General features: G+C 39.8%; 1 protein-coding gene across 3 annotated transcripts in view; it reads right to left on the bottom strand.

Moving 5' to 3' along the window:
- Window positions 1–1,131: 1,131 nt before the first annotated feature.
- The window catches only part of TGFBR3 (transforming growth factor beta receptor 3), a 200,036-nt gene continuing 185,963 nt past the window's right edge, over window positions 1,132–15,204 (bottom strand). For all 3 annotated transcript variants that reach the window (XM_040408413.1, XM_040408414.1, XM_040408415.1), the window contains one exon: window positions 1,132–1,466. In XM_040408413.1, coding sequence (XP_040264347.1) covers window positions 1,348–1,466 — 119 coding nt within the window. In that variant the 3' untranslated portion in view covers window positions 1,132–1,347. The remainder of the gene's footprint in view (window positions 1,467–15,204) is intronic.

Raw genomic sequence — 15,204 nt, 5'->3', positions numbered from 1 at the left:
ATGATCCTTCCGACAAGGTTAATACGTTAAATGTATGCCTATTGCATCCGAAGACTGCTGAACATTGCTCTGCAATATATCACAGTCATCCAAAAGCAATATCGAAGAAGAAAACAAAAAGAAATGAGCAAAATGGGGGACATTTATCATTTGCATTGTTTTTGTGTAATTTTTAAACCTGTTTTTGGTATGTGTATCTGCGCCAAATGTATGAAATGGCGCAGCTTAATAATATATTTGCTGTGATTGCAATGTAGTGTATGTCTATATGTGTAAAATTACAGCAGGGGGTGCCTGACGTGGAGATGCGACTTTTGCAAAAGATGAACATAGTAAATGAGCTATAATCCGGGTCAGATCTGATATTTTTGTCCCTTAAACATAGACCACTTTGAAAAGCGGCGAGGCTCCCCAAATTTTACAAAATTTGACTAAATGTCGCCAAAAACACTTCAATCAACACGACTTGCAACATTTTTAAGCCAAAAAGCTGATGTATCTGATTTGATAAATGTCCCTCAAAGTGCCCAACATCAACTGAAAGAAAAAGGAAAAGATAGGGACGGGAAAAGGAGGAAAGGAAAGGAAGGGAAAGACACATTGCCGATAGATCACTACAATGAAAGAGAAGAGCGACATTTCTCCGCCATGGAGAGGGAAGTGTTTTTCCATGTGCAGCAGGCAGACTCATTAAACAAAGAGGCAACCATCCACACAACGGTCTCACCATCGGGGTTAAAACACAATGTGTCACCGATGCTGAAACTGAGAACGGTTGTGAGACGGGCTGGTCCACTGCACACTTCCCTTACTGAGAAAGCCGATCAGATGATATACAAGCCAACATTGCACAATCCACACTCCAATGAGAATAGAAAAGTTAACATTCATCAACGTGCTGCTTAATAGTGGCTAAGTACACTGCACTGCAGCGCCCACGGTACTCGAATCCGTATTACTTTATATATACACTGTTCGTATATATATATTTCTCTTCTGTTATGTACAGATCCATGGCGCTTAAATACAGCTTAAATGGCATGTAAGCAGCATTTATAAGAACTGGCACACATTTCACATTGACAGCCAAGGAAACCCATGTTGCAGCTCTGCGCGCTGCATAATTAGTAGTATTACCACTTTTTTTTTTGGGCTAGATGCTCTTTGGACGGACCCAAAGGCTGCATTCATCCAGAAAAGAAAAAAAACAGGCAGATATTACACCAAGATCCCTTTTCGGAAAGAACCCAAAATGATTTCTTTCAGCCCTGGAGAATTAACGTCAGCAGTGACTTTGAACCTCTGCCCCTGGAGCTGATCTTCAGCCTTCCTGTGCTGCTCCTCGGGTTAGGCGGTGCTGTTGCTAGAACAGGGGGTGCTTTGTGTGCTGCCGATGCTATGAGCTGCGCTGCTGTTCTCCGAGGCTGGTGGGGATGTGGGAACCTGCTGTCTTCCTGCTGTATCACCTGAAATGTCCAAGGAAACAGATTTCTGATTAGTTTTTGCCTGCTGAATTTTGTGGCTGAATAAATCAGACATCAATTGAACAACAGTCCATTTACAAGGAACCCGGGAAGGCAAACCACTGGACATGTAATATTTCCAATAAATATGTGCAAAGGAAAGCTAACAAGCAGCTACCTTATTCCTGATGGTGCTCGCAGTTAAATATTTGGCTGGGAAAAGACTTATCAAAGATTTGCTATGTTTTCTCTCCCTACAGCTAAAACTCACACCTGGTCTCCACTGTCTTTCTTCTCAGTGAGAGGAAGCATGAAGGCTCATTAATGAAATGGTTACGGCGCTTTATCCACAGGGACTATCTGCATTTGTCGATCTGTTCCTACATAAAGGCTTACATCTTCTCCTTAGATTGTAGACTCTCATGCATTATGGAGGAAATTTACTAATCCTAATATTTACTCAGTGTAAACTATCTAAATATGGGGCAAATTTACTAAAGTGGCTCACATTTGATGATAAATTTGGTGCATCTTTAGACAATTTTGTCTAACTTTTACTGCCTATTGGTTGGTTTTTGGCTTACTATGTGCCAAAATTTTGGTGCAATTTTGATGCAACTTAAGCATATCCTGTTTCCTAATAAACCACGTTGCAGGCCAGATTTTTTGTGCACTGTGCTTAATACTGTATATTCCCCCTTCCCCCCCAATCATTTTTTTTATGTAATTACCAGTTGCAAAAAATCATTTACAGGAAAGTATATTAGATAATCATTATTGTTTGTATCTTATTGTAAAATATTAAACCCTTAAAGGTATTCTTCAGTTTCATAATGAAATTTTTTATTTACCCAGAGTACCCCAAACACTGCAAAGTTTTTCCCCATATACCCGTTTTGCATGTCAGCACTTTCCCTCCCCTTTTCTCAGCATCACTGCATCCTGGCAAGATGTTTACAAGCAGAACTTCTTGTTCTCCTATCAGCTTCCTGCCAGGTTTGCTAATGCAATCCAATATGTTTCACTCAGATTTCTCTGTCTAGCTAACACGGAGAGGGGTAAGATATAGGGGCTGTGACTACTACAGAGTGAAACTTGTGGCATGCGGAGCAAGCCCCGTGAAACATTGCAGAGCAAAGCATGATGGATTTGGGTAGAAAACTAAGCAGGAAACTGATGAAAACAGGAAGCTCTGCACGTAAACATCCTGCCCGGGTGCACTGAGGCTGAGAAAAGGGCAAGGGAAGTGCTGACATGAAAAACATGCATATGCGGCAAAAACATGCAGTGGTACTGTCGTCAGATACAAAAAAAAATAAATGAAACTGGAGAACCCCTTCAGGTACTGAGACAATTTTGGTCTTGGGGGCAAATAACCTTTTTTTTTTTGCTTTTGCCTCTTCGAAGTTGTACATTGTTCAGGCATTTCATGTATATGCATTTTAATGATGCCAAAAATCAGTAAGAAAGCAATTCAGAAATTGGTTTCCCTTCTTTGTAAAAATTTAAGGCATGCATATTTTATTGCACAGAGGGAAATATAGAGGGAAATTTAGAATCTGTTACTGTTTATTCATGTATAAAAAAAATCATTCATTTGTTAAAAATAATATTTTGCTACAACAGCAAAATCACATGACTGTAAATAATTATATAAATATACACCATATGTATATAATACATATATATATATATATATATATATATCTATATTCATATCTATATATAAACACACGTGGTTCATGGCGCATATGTTTTGACTTATAAAGCAATTTACATGACATCAAGATATCTGTACCAAATTAGAGATCATCTGAAAATCAAATGCTAATCAAAAGCCCCTCTGCCAGTATAATAAACACCAGTATTATAAGTGCCATAGGGCACGATACAAATTTTGCATTTTGTTCCAGGAGCTTCACATTACACATCCGATAATATTGTCTACATTTCCCCCGCATTACGAGATAGTAGAGATTAGAACATGGAGTTGGTATTCTGATAACTGGACACTGGCAAAGTGAACGCTAGTAATAGCAAATCCCAAAACCGCACTTTCTAAGGGAGTATACGGTGTCAGAGAGCAACATGTGCTGTGGATTAAGTACTGTATATACTCATTTTACAGTTCCAAGGCGTAGTAAATGGCTTACACCCTGTCAGCAGAGAAGTGGAAGGAGCTGTGCACTTTCCCTTTAATTGTCATCAGAAACCCTCTGTTAACCCTGTGACAACAGTTTGGATTTTAGACCACAGAGTGACAATGCTATGATAGGAGGCCGTCTAGAGATCTCTCTGGATGGCTTAAAACAAAAGAAGCCCTTCTCCGTTAGACTTGGGGAAATGACCGCCAGAGCGCTCCGAAGAAAAAACATACAATTACCAGCTAAATACAGGAACTTGTAGGAGTTTCTTTCCCCTATCTGAGGCCCCTGAAACATCTGTGCCAAGAAGACAGCCGAATGTAAAACTAGCTGAGTCTTAGCAGGAAGGTCTGATTACTGGATCGCTGTCACCCATTGTATAAACAAGGCTATGGCTGCAGTAATGCTCTATGCAATGCTGGATTAAACAGCCATAGTATACAGTGTTAGTTTACGCAATGCATGCAGTATAATGACCTGTAACCCAGACCGGCAGATAGGCTTACAATATTTCCTCCAATATCTTTTCTGCTTTCTGAAATAACTTAGAAAACATTGGCACTACTTACCAGCAATATTATAACCATTAACCACTGCAATATTATTAGAAAATGATGGTTTATGACTCATTAAAAGGAACCCCTTAGTGGTATCTTGGTGGTCACTCAGTGGTTAGAATTGTTATGACATGCAAATTGTGAGTTCCTCACATGGATCCAAAGATATCCCCATTCATTGCTCCAATTGCTGTGATGAATGCTCCTCCGGCTGGCACCTCATGGGGCGCGTCCTTACTGCTGCAGCTCTCTCTCTATCACAGCTCGGGGGGGGGGTCCTTTCTGTGGCAGTTCTCTCCCTATCACAGCTACGCAGGTGTGTTCTTTCTGTGGCAGCACTCCCCATATCATGGCTCAACTTGTGTGCTACAGTTCTCTCCCTATCACAGCTCAGAGGGCATGTCCTTTCTCAGGCAGCTCTCTCGCTACCATAGCTGATGGGACATGTCCTTTGTGAGGCAGTTCTCTCCCTATCACAGCTCAGTGGGTATCTACTTTCTTTGGCAGCTCTCTCCCTATCAGAGCTCAGAGGTCATGTCCTTTTGAAGGCAGCTCTCTCCCTATCATAGCTCAGGGGACATGTCCTTTCTGTGGCAGTTCTCCCCCTATCACAGCTCAGGTGGAGTGTCCTATTTGCTGTATCTTTCTTCCTCTCACAGCTCGGGACATGTCCTTTCTGCGGCAGTTCTCTCCCTATCACAGCTCAGGTGGAGTGTCCCATTTACTGTATCTTTCTCCCTCTCACAGCTCGGGGCATGTCCTTTCTGCTACAGTTCTCTCCTAAATTTCACAGCTTCTAACAGTAGATATAGCTGGAGGCAGTTTGCAACCACTTCAGTAGGTGGACGTGCACATTACTAGGCAGAATAAACACCAGGGGGCGCCATTATAATGAAGTACAGAGAATCTCTCACAAATGGAGCATTTTTGTAACAGAAAGTAAATGACAAAAGTAACTAATTTTTCATGCTGATTTATATTGAAATAACGTTTCATGGTGGCACCACCTCTTTAAGGTCCTAGTACCTCTTGTAGTGAAGCAGTCTCTTATACATGACACAAATGTCTCTAAAATCCCCCTCAGCCATTTGAGAAATTCAAGACCCGGATTAAGTCATATTTGTAAATGTAGTTAAAAAACATATTTGAGATCAATCCCAGAACAGTAATAAAACAACACTTTGATAAGTTTATAGTGGTCATACAGTACATAGCTGCCTCAATAACAAGGCAGGACTGTTTAACAGGCCGTTACTATCCTCCCCCTGTCTCTTATAGAGCCGTAAACAGGCTGGATGCAACACCACGTCCTTTATTAATCACACTTTGGCACATTCTGGATGTTCCTCCCAGTACAGGAAATCTCCAAAGTTTACTTTTCTACCCTTTTGCCAAATTGAGTTTGTTGCCATGCCTCTTTATTTTAATTGAGTCTAATAAAAGTTTCTGGGTAATGTCAGACCTCTGGAAATGTCAGTGAAGTATCAAGTACTGCACTGTTACAAGATAACACCAAAAAGATAATATTTCCTTCAAGGGGTCCTCTCCGCACAGAAACCAAAAATAAGGCTCCACTACAAGAAATACTCTACAGGAAACCGGATGATTATACATAGTAAAGAATGGCGGATGGGTTGTCTGACATTAGAAAATAGGGGCTTTTTTTTTTTTTTTATCCCAGAAACACCGTTTTAATATTTTATTATAGTTTTAAACATCATCTTATAACATCTAATATACGGCACATCTAAATCCCTGCCAGTATGCGCTCTGTAAAATAAGACACTTTCTATGATTTAAGTTACCATTGCTGAGTATAGAAAATGGGGTTCAATATGTAGTCATGCCATTTTTTCAAAAAGTGGCGTAATGAGTTTTGTCTTGCCCCAGAACCAACAGTACCTTTATATATATATGGTATAAGTACCCCCTCCCCCAGATTTTATTATTAGTCTCTTATTTAGTCGAAAGTCTTACTGCTGTCCAGCCATGGTCTTCATTGTGCAGACCATGTTCAACCACCACATGGCCAAATCATGACTAAGGCCTTAGTCACACGTCCATGATGACATCCATTGGAAGATTCTCAGTGGTTCATCCGTGAAGATGCCCATGAAGAATCCATGTGTTGGTTTTTTTACCATGTGTCATCTTTATTCCGCAGACACTGCTCAGCTTTAAAGTAATTTCCCAAACAATGGTCCGTGAAAACCACTGACAGAACACGGATGTCATCCATTATGTCTCATATATACTGCTTTCTGAATAGATCTTCAAAGGAGTAGTTAAAACATCAATCCGTTTACTGGTAGTGTAAAAGTCAGCAATGCATTCAGGACTAGACCGGTCCCTTCCACTGTGAAACCAATGAATCCACGTTGTGTCAGTGGTTTTCACAGACCCATATACTTCACTGGGCGTGTTTGGTCAGCATGCCTCCATGGATTCAAAGTTAATAAAATAAATGATATACAATAAATTAAATAAAAGGTAAATGGGTTCATGTTTAGTCTGTATTCTCCATGATTCACTGATGTATGAATAGGGCCTAACAACTAGTAGATCACCAGGACACACAATGACTTATACATAGACTTGTAGCTTTTCTTTCTACCTCTGTATCTTGCAAAAAATGTCTCCTGAAATTATGATAGTTGGTAAAAAAAACAAAACTGTAACTTCAGAGGCTTATCTCCAAGGGGAATAAAGGGTCAGGTATGTTGAAATCCAATATGCCCTATCCTTCTTTCCCCTGACATCTGCCACTTAAGAATGATCGGAACACCCACATAAACATTAGATTGCCGGCCAGCTTTAAATTCAAAGTGTACGCCAATTAAAATGAATTCATTGACCACGTTAGGTAAATAACTGCCTTTGTGTCAATATACTACTCTGACCATACTTTTTGGCAACTGGGATTTATGACGTGAAATACTGAAACATCTAGTTGTGGAAACAAGGTTGCATCTCAAGTGCTATTTTATCATATTGCTTATAAATGCATATGTATAGAATAAAGGTTGCAGAACTACGTCTATTCTGATCATGTCATGATTATACCAGTCCATAGATGGGAACTGTATATTGGGAAAATCATAATCTGTACAGGGAATGCATCTTCATTGAGTTGTAACGAGTTCCTTCTTCCTCAAGAAGCTCCATAAAAATGGTCAATGACCTAGTGGCTGTACACGGTATGGGTCAGTGCCTAGACCGTTCAACTATTAATCATAATGTAGAAATAATCTATTTACTCCTTTCCTTTGATAAATGTTCTCAACAGCTATTTTCACACGTGACTCGTGACAGAGTAAAGCTGGCCATACACTACAGATTGTAGATGGGCGAAAAGACCAATTTAGACCATTTTTTTGGTTAACTGCTGTGAATTTTTGTAACTGTATAAGCAAAGACAGATACATAAAAAAAAACAGAACGCTCATGTAACCCATCAAAAGAAACCAAGACCAGGCCACAGGTCAAGACAGAGGTGGATCAGCAATTTCTTAATGTATTTCTTATGTATTTCAGCACGACAACCTTAAAGACCTGACCATGGAAGTCAAGTTGTACAGGAAATGGTCATTGTCTACTCAACACTCAGTCTACTGAACTGGTAATATGATCTAATGAAGCCTATAGAGATGACACTAACTTAGCTATCGATTACAAAACTGAAAGACTATATCATTTTAAACACATTAAACTGCACGCATCCGATACAATGTTGCAATTTTAAAGGAGTTGACCAAATTTTGCAACCCTTTTTTTTGTTAGAAGAGCCCTCTATAAAGTAGGCTGTTCACCTGATAAGAAATGTTCAATTTCCCTGCACCACCACATGTGAAATAAAGAATTACATGCAACTTCCTCCGACGAATGGACCATCTGTATAATGCATGGACATGCTAGGTTCTTTCGAAAGACAGATGGTCTTTGTCATTTTCAAAGGGGATCCAAACTGTAATGGGTAATGGAAATGGGACTGACACTGGCTCTGTAAATCTGGACAATGTAGCAAAAATGAAAATAAGATTTTTTCCTTGTATGCTTTCACTATGGTCTTTTCTCTGAGTAAATATTGTACTGCTTGCTGATTGTATCCATTGGCAATGCAAACCAAAGCATATTAGGTCATTTGTTTTGTTATCTTCCAAACCTTCAGCCTCTTGGATGTAATTCGTATGTTGATGTTTCTTTTCGGGTAGAACATCCAATTCATTTGCACTTCAGACATAGTGAAATACTTCACATTCACACTGCGGGTCATGCCGAGTGTCTGGATAACAAAGATGAAATAAAAGTATGGAAATGGGCTATGTTCCTTTTGGAAGTCTAGCTGACATTATCTCTTTTAACATTCGTAGGGAGTCCATCAACAGCAGGACTCATTGAGCTGGCTGGAAGTCTAGTCTCTTGGCTAAGCTTTGAAGATTCAAAAGGTACAGATGTAGTCTATATCACTGCAATGTTCCTCCACTGAAAAATTATGTTGAAACATCTGTATACAGGATGATCCTGACTGATCCTAATTACAGTCCTTCTTTACCAAAAAAATCTAATACTATAAAACAAATTATCTTCACTCTAAAATTCAACTCCATTCGAAACCTGAAATTTCTAGAGTGATGGTGATCAAAGGAGTATAGACATCTCATTACATTATAATATATCTACAGGGTAGGCCATAAATGTCCGACTTGTACAGGTCCTACCACTGGGTGGAGCGACATTATCAATATAAGTGCAGGACTTGCACCTATTAAAAATTTATAGCATAATCGTCTGGATATTTCATGAATGCCTAAAACATCTATGCCCACTTATAAGAGCATTCCCATTTCAAGCAGTGACGGCATATTGTTACAGTATGCCATCACTTTAAACATGGAAGAGGTCCAACCTCTGGGTCCCCCACCATTGCCAGCCATCTATGCAGAGATCTTCCGCTGACCCAATTGATTTGAATGGAGCAGGGCTGAAGTTTCGCCACAGAGCTTTTGGCCACGGTACCACTGTGCAGGGAAACACTGTGAATGGGCAGTAGCGCTGATTCAGTTGCACGCCATCAATTTATGGGATGGGAATACCCCTTGACTGAAACATGCTACTCCTGACCACCCATGTCAAAATACCAGGGATCTATTTTGGCTGATCGGATGGTTACCCATGTATTTCTATGGAGCCGTTAAAATTGTGGTGTAGTCAACCATTTTTTTTCCACGTCCGCTGTCCGTGTTTCCCGTCCGCAAAAAAAGTATTGCATCTCCTATTCTTGTCCGCAATAAACATTTTGCGGACCCATTGAAGTCAATGGGTCTGCAAAAAAAGTGGATGACCAAGGGAAGCCATCCGTATGTCATCCGCATCCGTTTTTTTTTTTTTGCGGATGGTTGCTGGGAAACCTGTATATATAAAGTTTCAATAATTACAGCGTTCAGTTTTTTTTACGGACCGCAAAAAAAAAATGAACACACACGGAAACACAATCAACAAAATTTGCGGACAAACGGAACGGATGTGGATGTAAAACAAACAGGAACACGGATCCGCTATTTGCCTTAGGCTTCATGCACACGACCGTTCCATTTTTTGCGGTCCGCAAACCACGGATCTGCAAAAAACGGGCGGCCCATTGTAGAAATGCCTATTGTTGTCCGCAAAACGGATAAGAATAGGACATGCTATATTTTTTTTGCGGGGCCACGGAACGGAGCAAACGGATGCAGACAGCACACGGGGCCCCATTGAAGTGAATGGGTCCGCACCTGAGCCGCAAAAAATGCAGCTCGGATGCGGACCACAACAACGGTCGTGTGCATGAGGCCTTAAAGGGCTTCTGTCAGCCCACTAAACAGTTTTATTTTTTTTTGTTTACTAATAATCCCTATACTGCGAGCTCTGCATACATAAGTTAAATAATCATTTCTGTTCAGTAGAATTTGCTAAAAAGCGATTTTTAAAATATGCAAATTACCTTGCTACCAGCAAGTAGGACGGCTACTTGCTGGTAGCAGCCGCATCCTCCGACCCTAATGACGCCCCCTCCGCATTGTGATTGACAGGGCCAGGGAACGGAATCGTTCTCTGCTGGCCCTGCCTGTTAGCATTCAAAATCTGGCGCCTGCGCTGCGGCCGTACGTATCTTCAATCTGCGCAGGCGCACTGAGAGGCGGCCGCTCTCTCCTCAATGCGCCTCCGCCGGGTGTAGATGTGACGTCATCGGCGCAGACGCATTGAGGATGGAGCGGCCGAGCGAGTGGCCGTCTCTCAGTGCGCCTGCGCAGATTGAAGATAGGTACGGCCGCGGCGCAGGCGCCAGATTTTGAATGCTAACAGGCAGGGCCAGCAGAAAACGATTCCGTTCCCTGGCCCTGTCAATCACAATGCGGAGGGGGCGTCATTAGGGTCGGAGGATGCGGCTGCTACCAGCAAGTAGCCGCCCTACTTGCTGGTAGCAAGGTAATTTGCATATTTTAAAAATCGCTTTTTAGCTAATTCTACTGAACAAAAATGATTATTTAACTTATGTATGCAGAGCTCGCAGTATAGGGATTATTAGTAAACAAAAAAAACAAAAACGGTTTAGTGGGCTGAAGCCCTTTAAGCTGTGATATGGGGGTTTGTTTAGAAGGGTCCTAACACTGAGCTTGTGGTCATTTGTGGTCAATTTGTGGTCAACTTTTTTTGTCAGTCATGTTAAAAATGGTCTGTCCAGCTTGTGAGGACTCTGACCTTATTACAAACAGATCTCCATGTCTTAGCTTCCTGATTGTCAATTTGACCTGGAGATTATTTGGATATTTCGTGTATTAAAGCTTGATTTGTCATGTCTCGCAATAGATTTAAAATAAAAAATGTTCCTAACATGATTGCTTTACCTGCAAAGGGATACCCATTAGTTTTTTTTCATCACATTATCAACCAATATGTGAACTTGCTACGCAGTTGTTTTTTTTATAAAAAATAAATAAAAACATGGGTAATTGGTTTTCTGGATATAATTTTTTTTCCTCACGTATACTATTTTTTGTCCAGAGTTGTTCTCTGTCTGGAAATTCAGCACAGCAGAGAGTCTCATTTAATACCCTTGGTCAGACCATCAGTCAGACCAGGGAGGAGTCAGGGGTGGTGACTGAATTAGAGCACACACTAGGGCTTACAACATTATACTTTTCAATGCACTGCTCTGTTCATATACCATACTTGAAGACAGCCCCACATAAGACACCTCTAGGTGGCGTGTTTTTCTAATTAATATCAGTTAAGAGTCAGAAGGGCAGAAAAGGTGAAGGAGGAAAATCAACTGGAAAACATGTATGTAGGCTATTTCATAACTTATAATGTATAAAAAAACTGATAAATGAAAATAGAAGTGATATCTACACTGTCCAAATATTTCATAATTTACCGTAACAGGCAAAGTCTGCCAACATTATGAGCTGCATTCTGGCTATAATTGAATGGCATGTAGCATGCCCACCCCAAAGCCTAATCAGCTAAAATAGGAAGTATCCACTGCCAAGGACCTATGCAGACAGAAATATCCAGATGTCCACATAAACACATTAGTCTAGCAATGTGCTGGCTCAGATTCTCAGAATTACAACAGGCAATTATAAAACTCAAAATATGGACTTTTTCTGAATTAATAAGTAATTCTACACGAAGTAATAAATCGTGCGAATTGCATCATTAAAGGGTAGCGATGGAGTTGTTACAACAGTCTCAAAAAACACCAAAAGTTGTGACATCACATGGAAGGAAGGGAACAAATGTACAGGTCCTCCATGTTCCAGTTCTTCAAGTCATCCTCTCACCCATCGCTGTAAACATGTATGATGACATCATTGTTTTCCAATGGTTCTGCTCTTGTCAATGAACTAAGGCTATTATTTCATTCTGGAAAACATTAGCTACAGGTCTGGTACAGAAAGATATCCCATCTTGTTTACTTCCATTATTTGATGATCACACATGTATTATTACTTAGAGACAGAGGAAGCAAGCTGAGGCCCTCTGAGAAAGCTCTGATTTCTCATCCCTCTAAATGGAAAAATACTGTAAAAGTAAGCCACATATGGAGTCTTTTCTAATTCTGCCCAATGCATGAAACTCCACTTTAACTCTATTGAAGGCATCTCTGCAAGTTTATTTAGAGGTTTAGATACTGTATATTAGATGTTTAAGTGAGATTTCACTTTTTGATCCCATGAAAATACTATGTAAGGTTCCTTACGCACATGATTTTGCATGCTCATTTTCTTCTAAATGACTGTGTGAACAACTCTGTTGTGAAAACGGCAGAAAAAAATGGCAAAACACTGTTTTTCAAAAAAGGTACAGCCACAATAAGCCAACTGATTAACCAGAATGCCAGTAGATAAAATTAGCTTCTCTGTCCTCTATTTATCCCATAAACCTTTAGCAAACATCTGGAGTTGAAGTTTTTACAGCAAGAAATGCTGCAAAAAACACCAAAGTGCACAAAAGCACCACTGAAATCCTGAATACGAGTCCATATGAGTTGCCAATAGAGAAGAGGGAATTGATTCTAAACTGGATTTGACCCCAATTTTGTAAAAATTCAAGTTGGATCCAAATCCGAATTTTTGGTGATTCAAATAGGGCAAATTTTGTAGCCACAGGGAGAAAGTGAGAGAGAAAAAATTTGAGAAAAATACATTTAAAAAAAATTGATAAATGAGAGAAAACATATTGTCATAGTATGAAATAGAGTGTCATACACATTAGGCCAATTGGAGCACTATAAATTTGGGTAGAATACATTTTGACCAGAATCGAATAGGTGAAGCAATTAGACTGAATCAAACCCAGATTGAATTTTGAGTGGTATGCTCATTTCTAGTTGCCAAATAGTAATTCCACCAGGAACTTCCTTGCTATGTCAAACACCTACGGACGCTATTGACTGTTAACTTTCCAGGATTAGGGTTAGTTCTGATCACAGCTGTTGAGGCTGGACAGTTATGTATTACTTTTCAAATTTTCATTATGGTAAGGTTTCCAAGAGATGTATCCCAAAACCTTTGTGAGATAATTAAAATGGCCATACAAGAATATACAGGTTTTTTTCTAAAGGATGTGACACCTATAGCCAAAAGGACTAGAGATACAGTAGATCAATAGTAAAATCCATTCTGCAAAGTATAAAGAGTTAACAAATTGTTGAGGGGAAATATCCTCTTAGAAACAGATGGCTACACATTATCAAATACATACGCTATGAACATCTGGATAATACAATTAATCCACATGGATTAGCCCTTATTGGTTGGTATAGCAACCTTCGGTAATGTATATATTGTTTTTACTTTGCCCTCTAGTCCCCCTATTCTCAGCTCATGATTAGGCACCAGAATTCCCTTCTGCAGTCATTACACTCTTTACTTATCTAAATCCCAATGTTTTCATATGAAGGGTGGAAATTTGAGACAAGAGTGCATTGCCCAGGTTGACTCAAATCCTATTACCCAAGTTTTTGCAGCGGTTTCAAGTATGTCCCTCAGCACAGATGGAAATACGTTTTAGATCATGGCCAAGGTGATGCAAAGGTTTATTTAAGTTAAGAGGATTTCCAGATCTTGTTTTGATTTATTTTGTATTCCTCACTTCTTAGAAATCTTATTATGGCACTAAAATGTCCTAAAGAGCAGTGTATGAAAAACCAATTGTATCTTCATGAGCTCAGGAATAACCTGCTAAGTTCATAATTTCATTACATACTTCAATGAATGTAAAACTGATCAACCTCTAAGGTGGCAAAGGAACTTAATGTAAAGCAGAAGCACCAGCTGTTTCATATTACCGTAACAACTTTTTAGTAGAAAGGTAACATTTTGCCTGGTTATGTGGTTGACATTGAAGGCCACGAGCCTGAAGCTCCTCTCTCTACTCCTAGGTCTCCATGGCACCATTTCCTTTCTGCATTTTGTGCTGTCTATCCGCCACAAAGTGAAATCCATGCCAGCTATGAGCATCAGTTTTCTGGTGTAAACTATTGTAAATGTGTTGGCCCAAAGTGGCCACATACCTTTTTGGATGGCCAGTTCTGCCTATCCTTTCAAAAGAAGTCCCTAATTTTTGTACAAAATTTCCATTGCCCTACATCAAAAAACATTTGTCCTTCCTTGTAAAAGTAATATTAATTTACTTTCAATATAACAGGGTACAAAAGTTCGCCAATGTTCCTTCTCATTTATCTGCTACCCCACAAAAGACTACTACACTCCCCTCCTTTTTTCTGTCTTTTTTCCCCTTTCCTCTATTTGATGTCAGTTTGAAGAGGCCTCTCCTATCCTACTTCATCCGTTCATGCTTGAACAACTTTGCAGTTGGTAAATCAGAAACAAACAGGCCCCACCCTGGCAATGCCCCCAAGCAGTGCAGGGCCACCCATTTATGGTGTTAACTTTAACCCCATCTGTTTTCATGACTCAACAGCTCAAATTTGTAGGGTCTCTCTCTGAAAATTAGGGCCATTCCGTGCAAATTTCCCGCTTTCCTTGAAAGTAGGTGCTCATGAACGGCATAAAAATAGGTTTAGAGCTAGCTACCCATCAGTATCAAGGTCACCTTGCTGCTGGTGGATGGGCCCAGATACTTTTTGATCAAAAAATATATCTGCTAAGAACCTCTTACTGCATATTAGATGAGGTATTAGTGTGTATATAGATCTCACACAGCAATGTGCACCTACATTATGTTTGTTCTACCATGCACTGATTTATTCTGTTTCTGCTTTATGACCATTGGCAACTGTCCCTAAGGACCCTTCAAGCCTTAGTTTGACAAATCAACTTTTTCTTTTTTGTAAGCCATCCAGAGGTCCCCGCTTCTGTGTATTGACCCATAACTCTAACTGACGGTTACTTGTTGTTGGCTTTATGTCACTCTCTTGCATTGTTACCATGAAAATGTTAAATTAGAATAAAAATAATTGTAAAGAAAAAATTTGTAAAGAAAAAATATTTGTAAAGAAAAATAAATATATAATTATATATATGATCATCATAA

This window comes from Bufo bufo, chromosome 9, assembly GCF_905171765.1.
Source record: "Bufo bufo chromosome 9, aBufBuf1.1, whole genome shotgun sequence".
Classification (NCBI taxonomy): domain Eukaryota; kingdom Metazoa; phylum Chordata; class Amphibia; order Anura; family Bufonidae; genus Bufo; species Bufo bufo.
The sequence above is the reverse complement of the archived record's forward strand: the minus strand, read 5'-3'. Positions and strand labels throughout refer to the sequence as shown.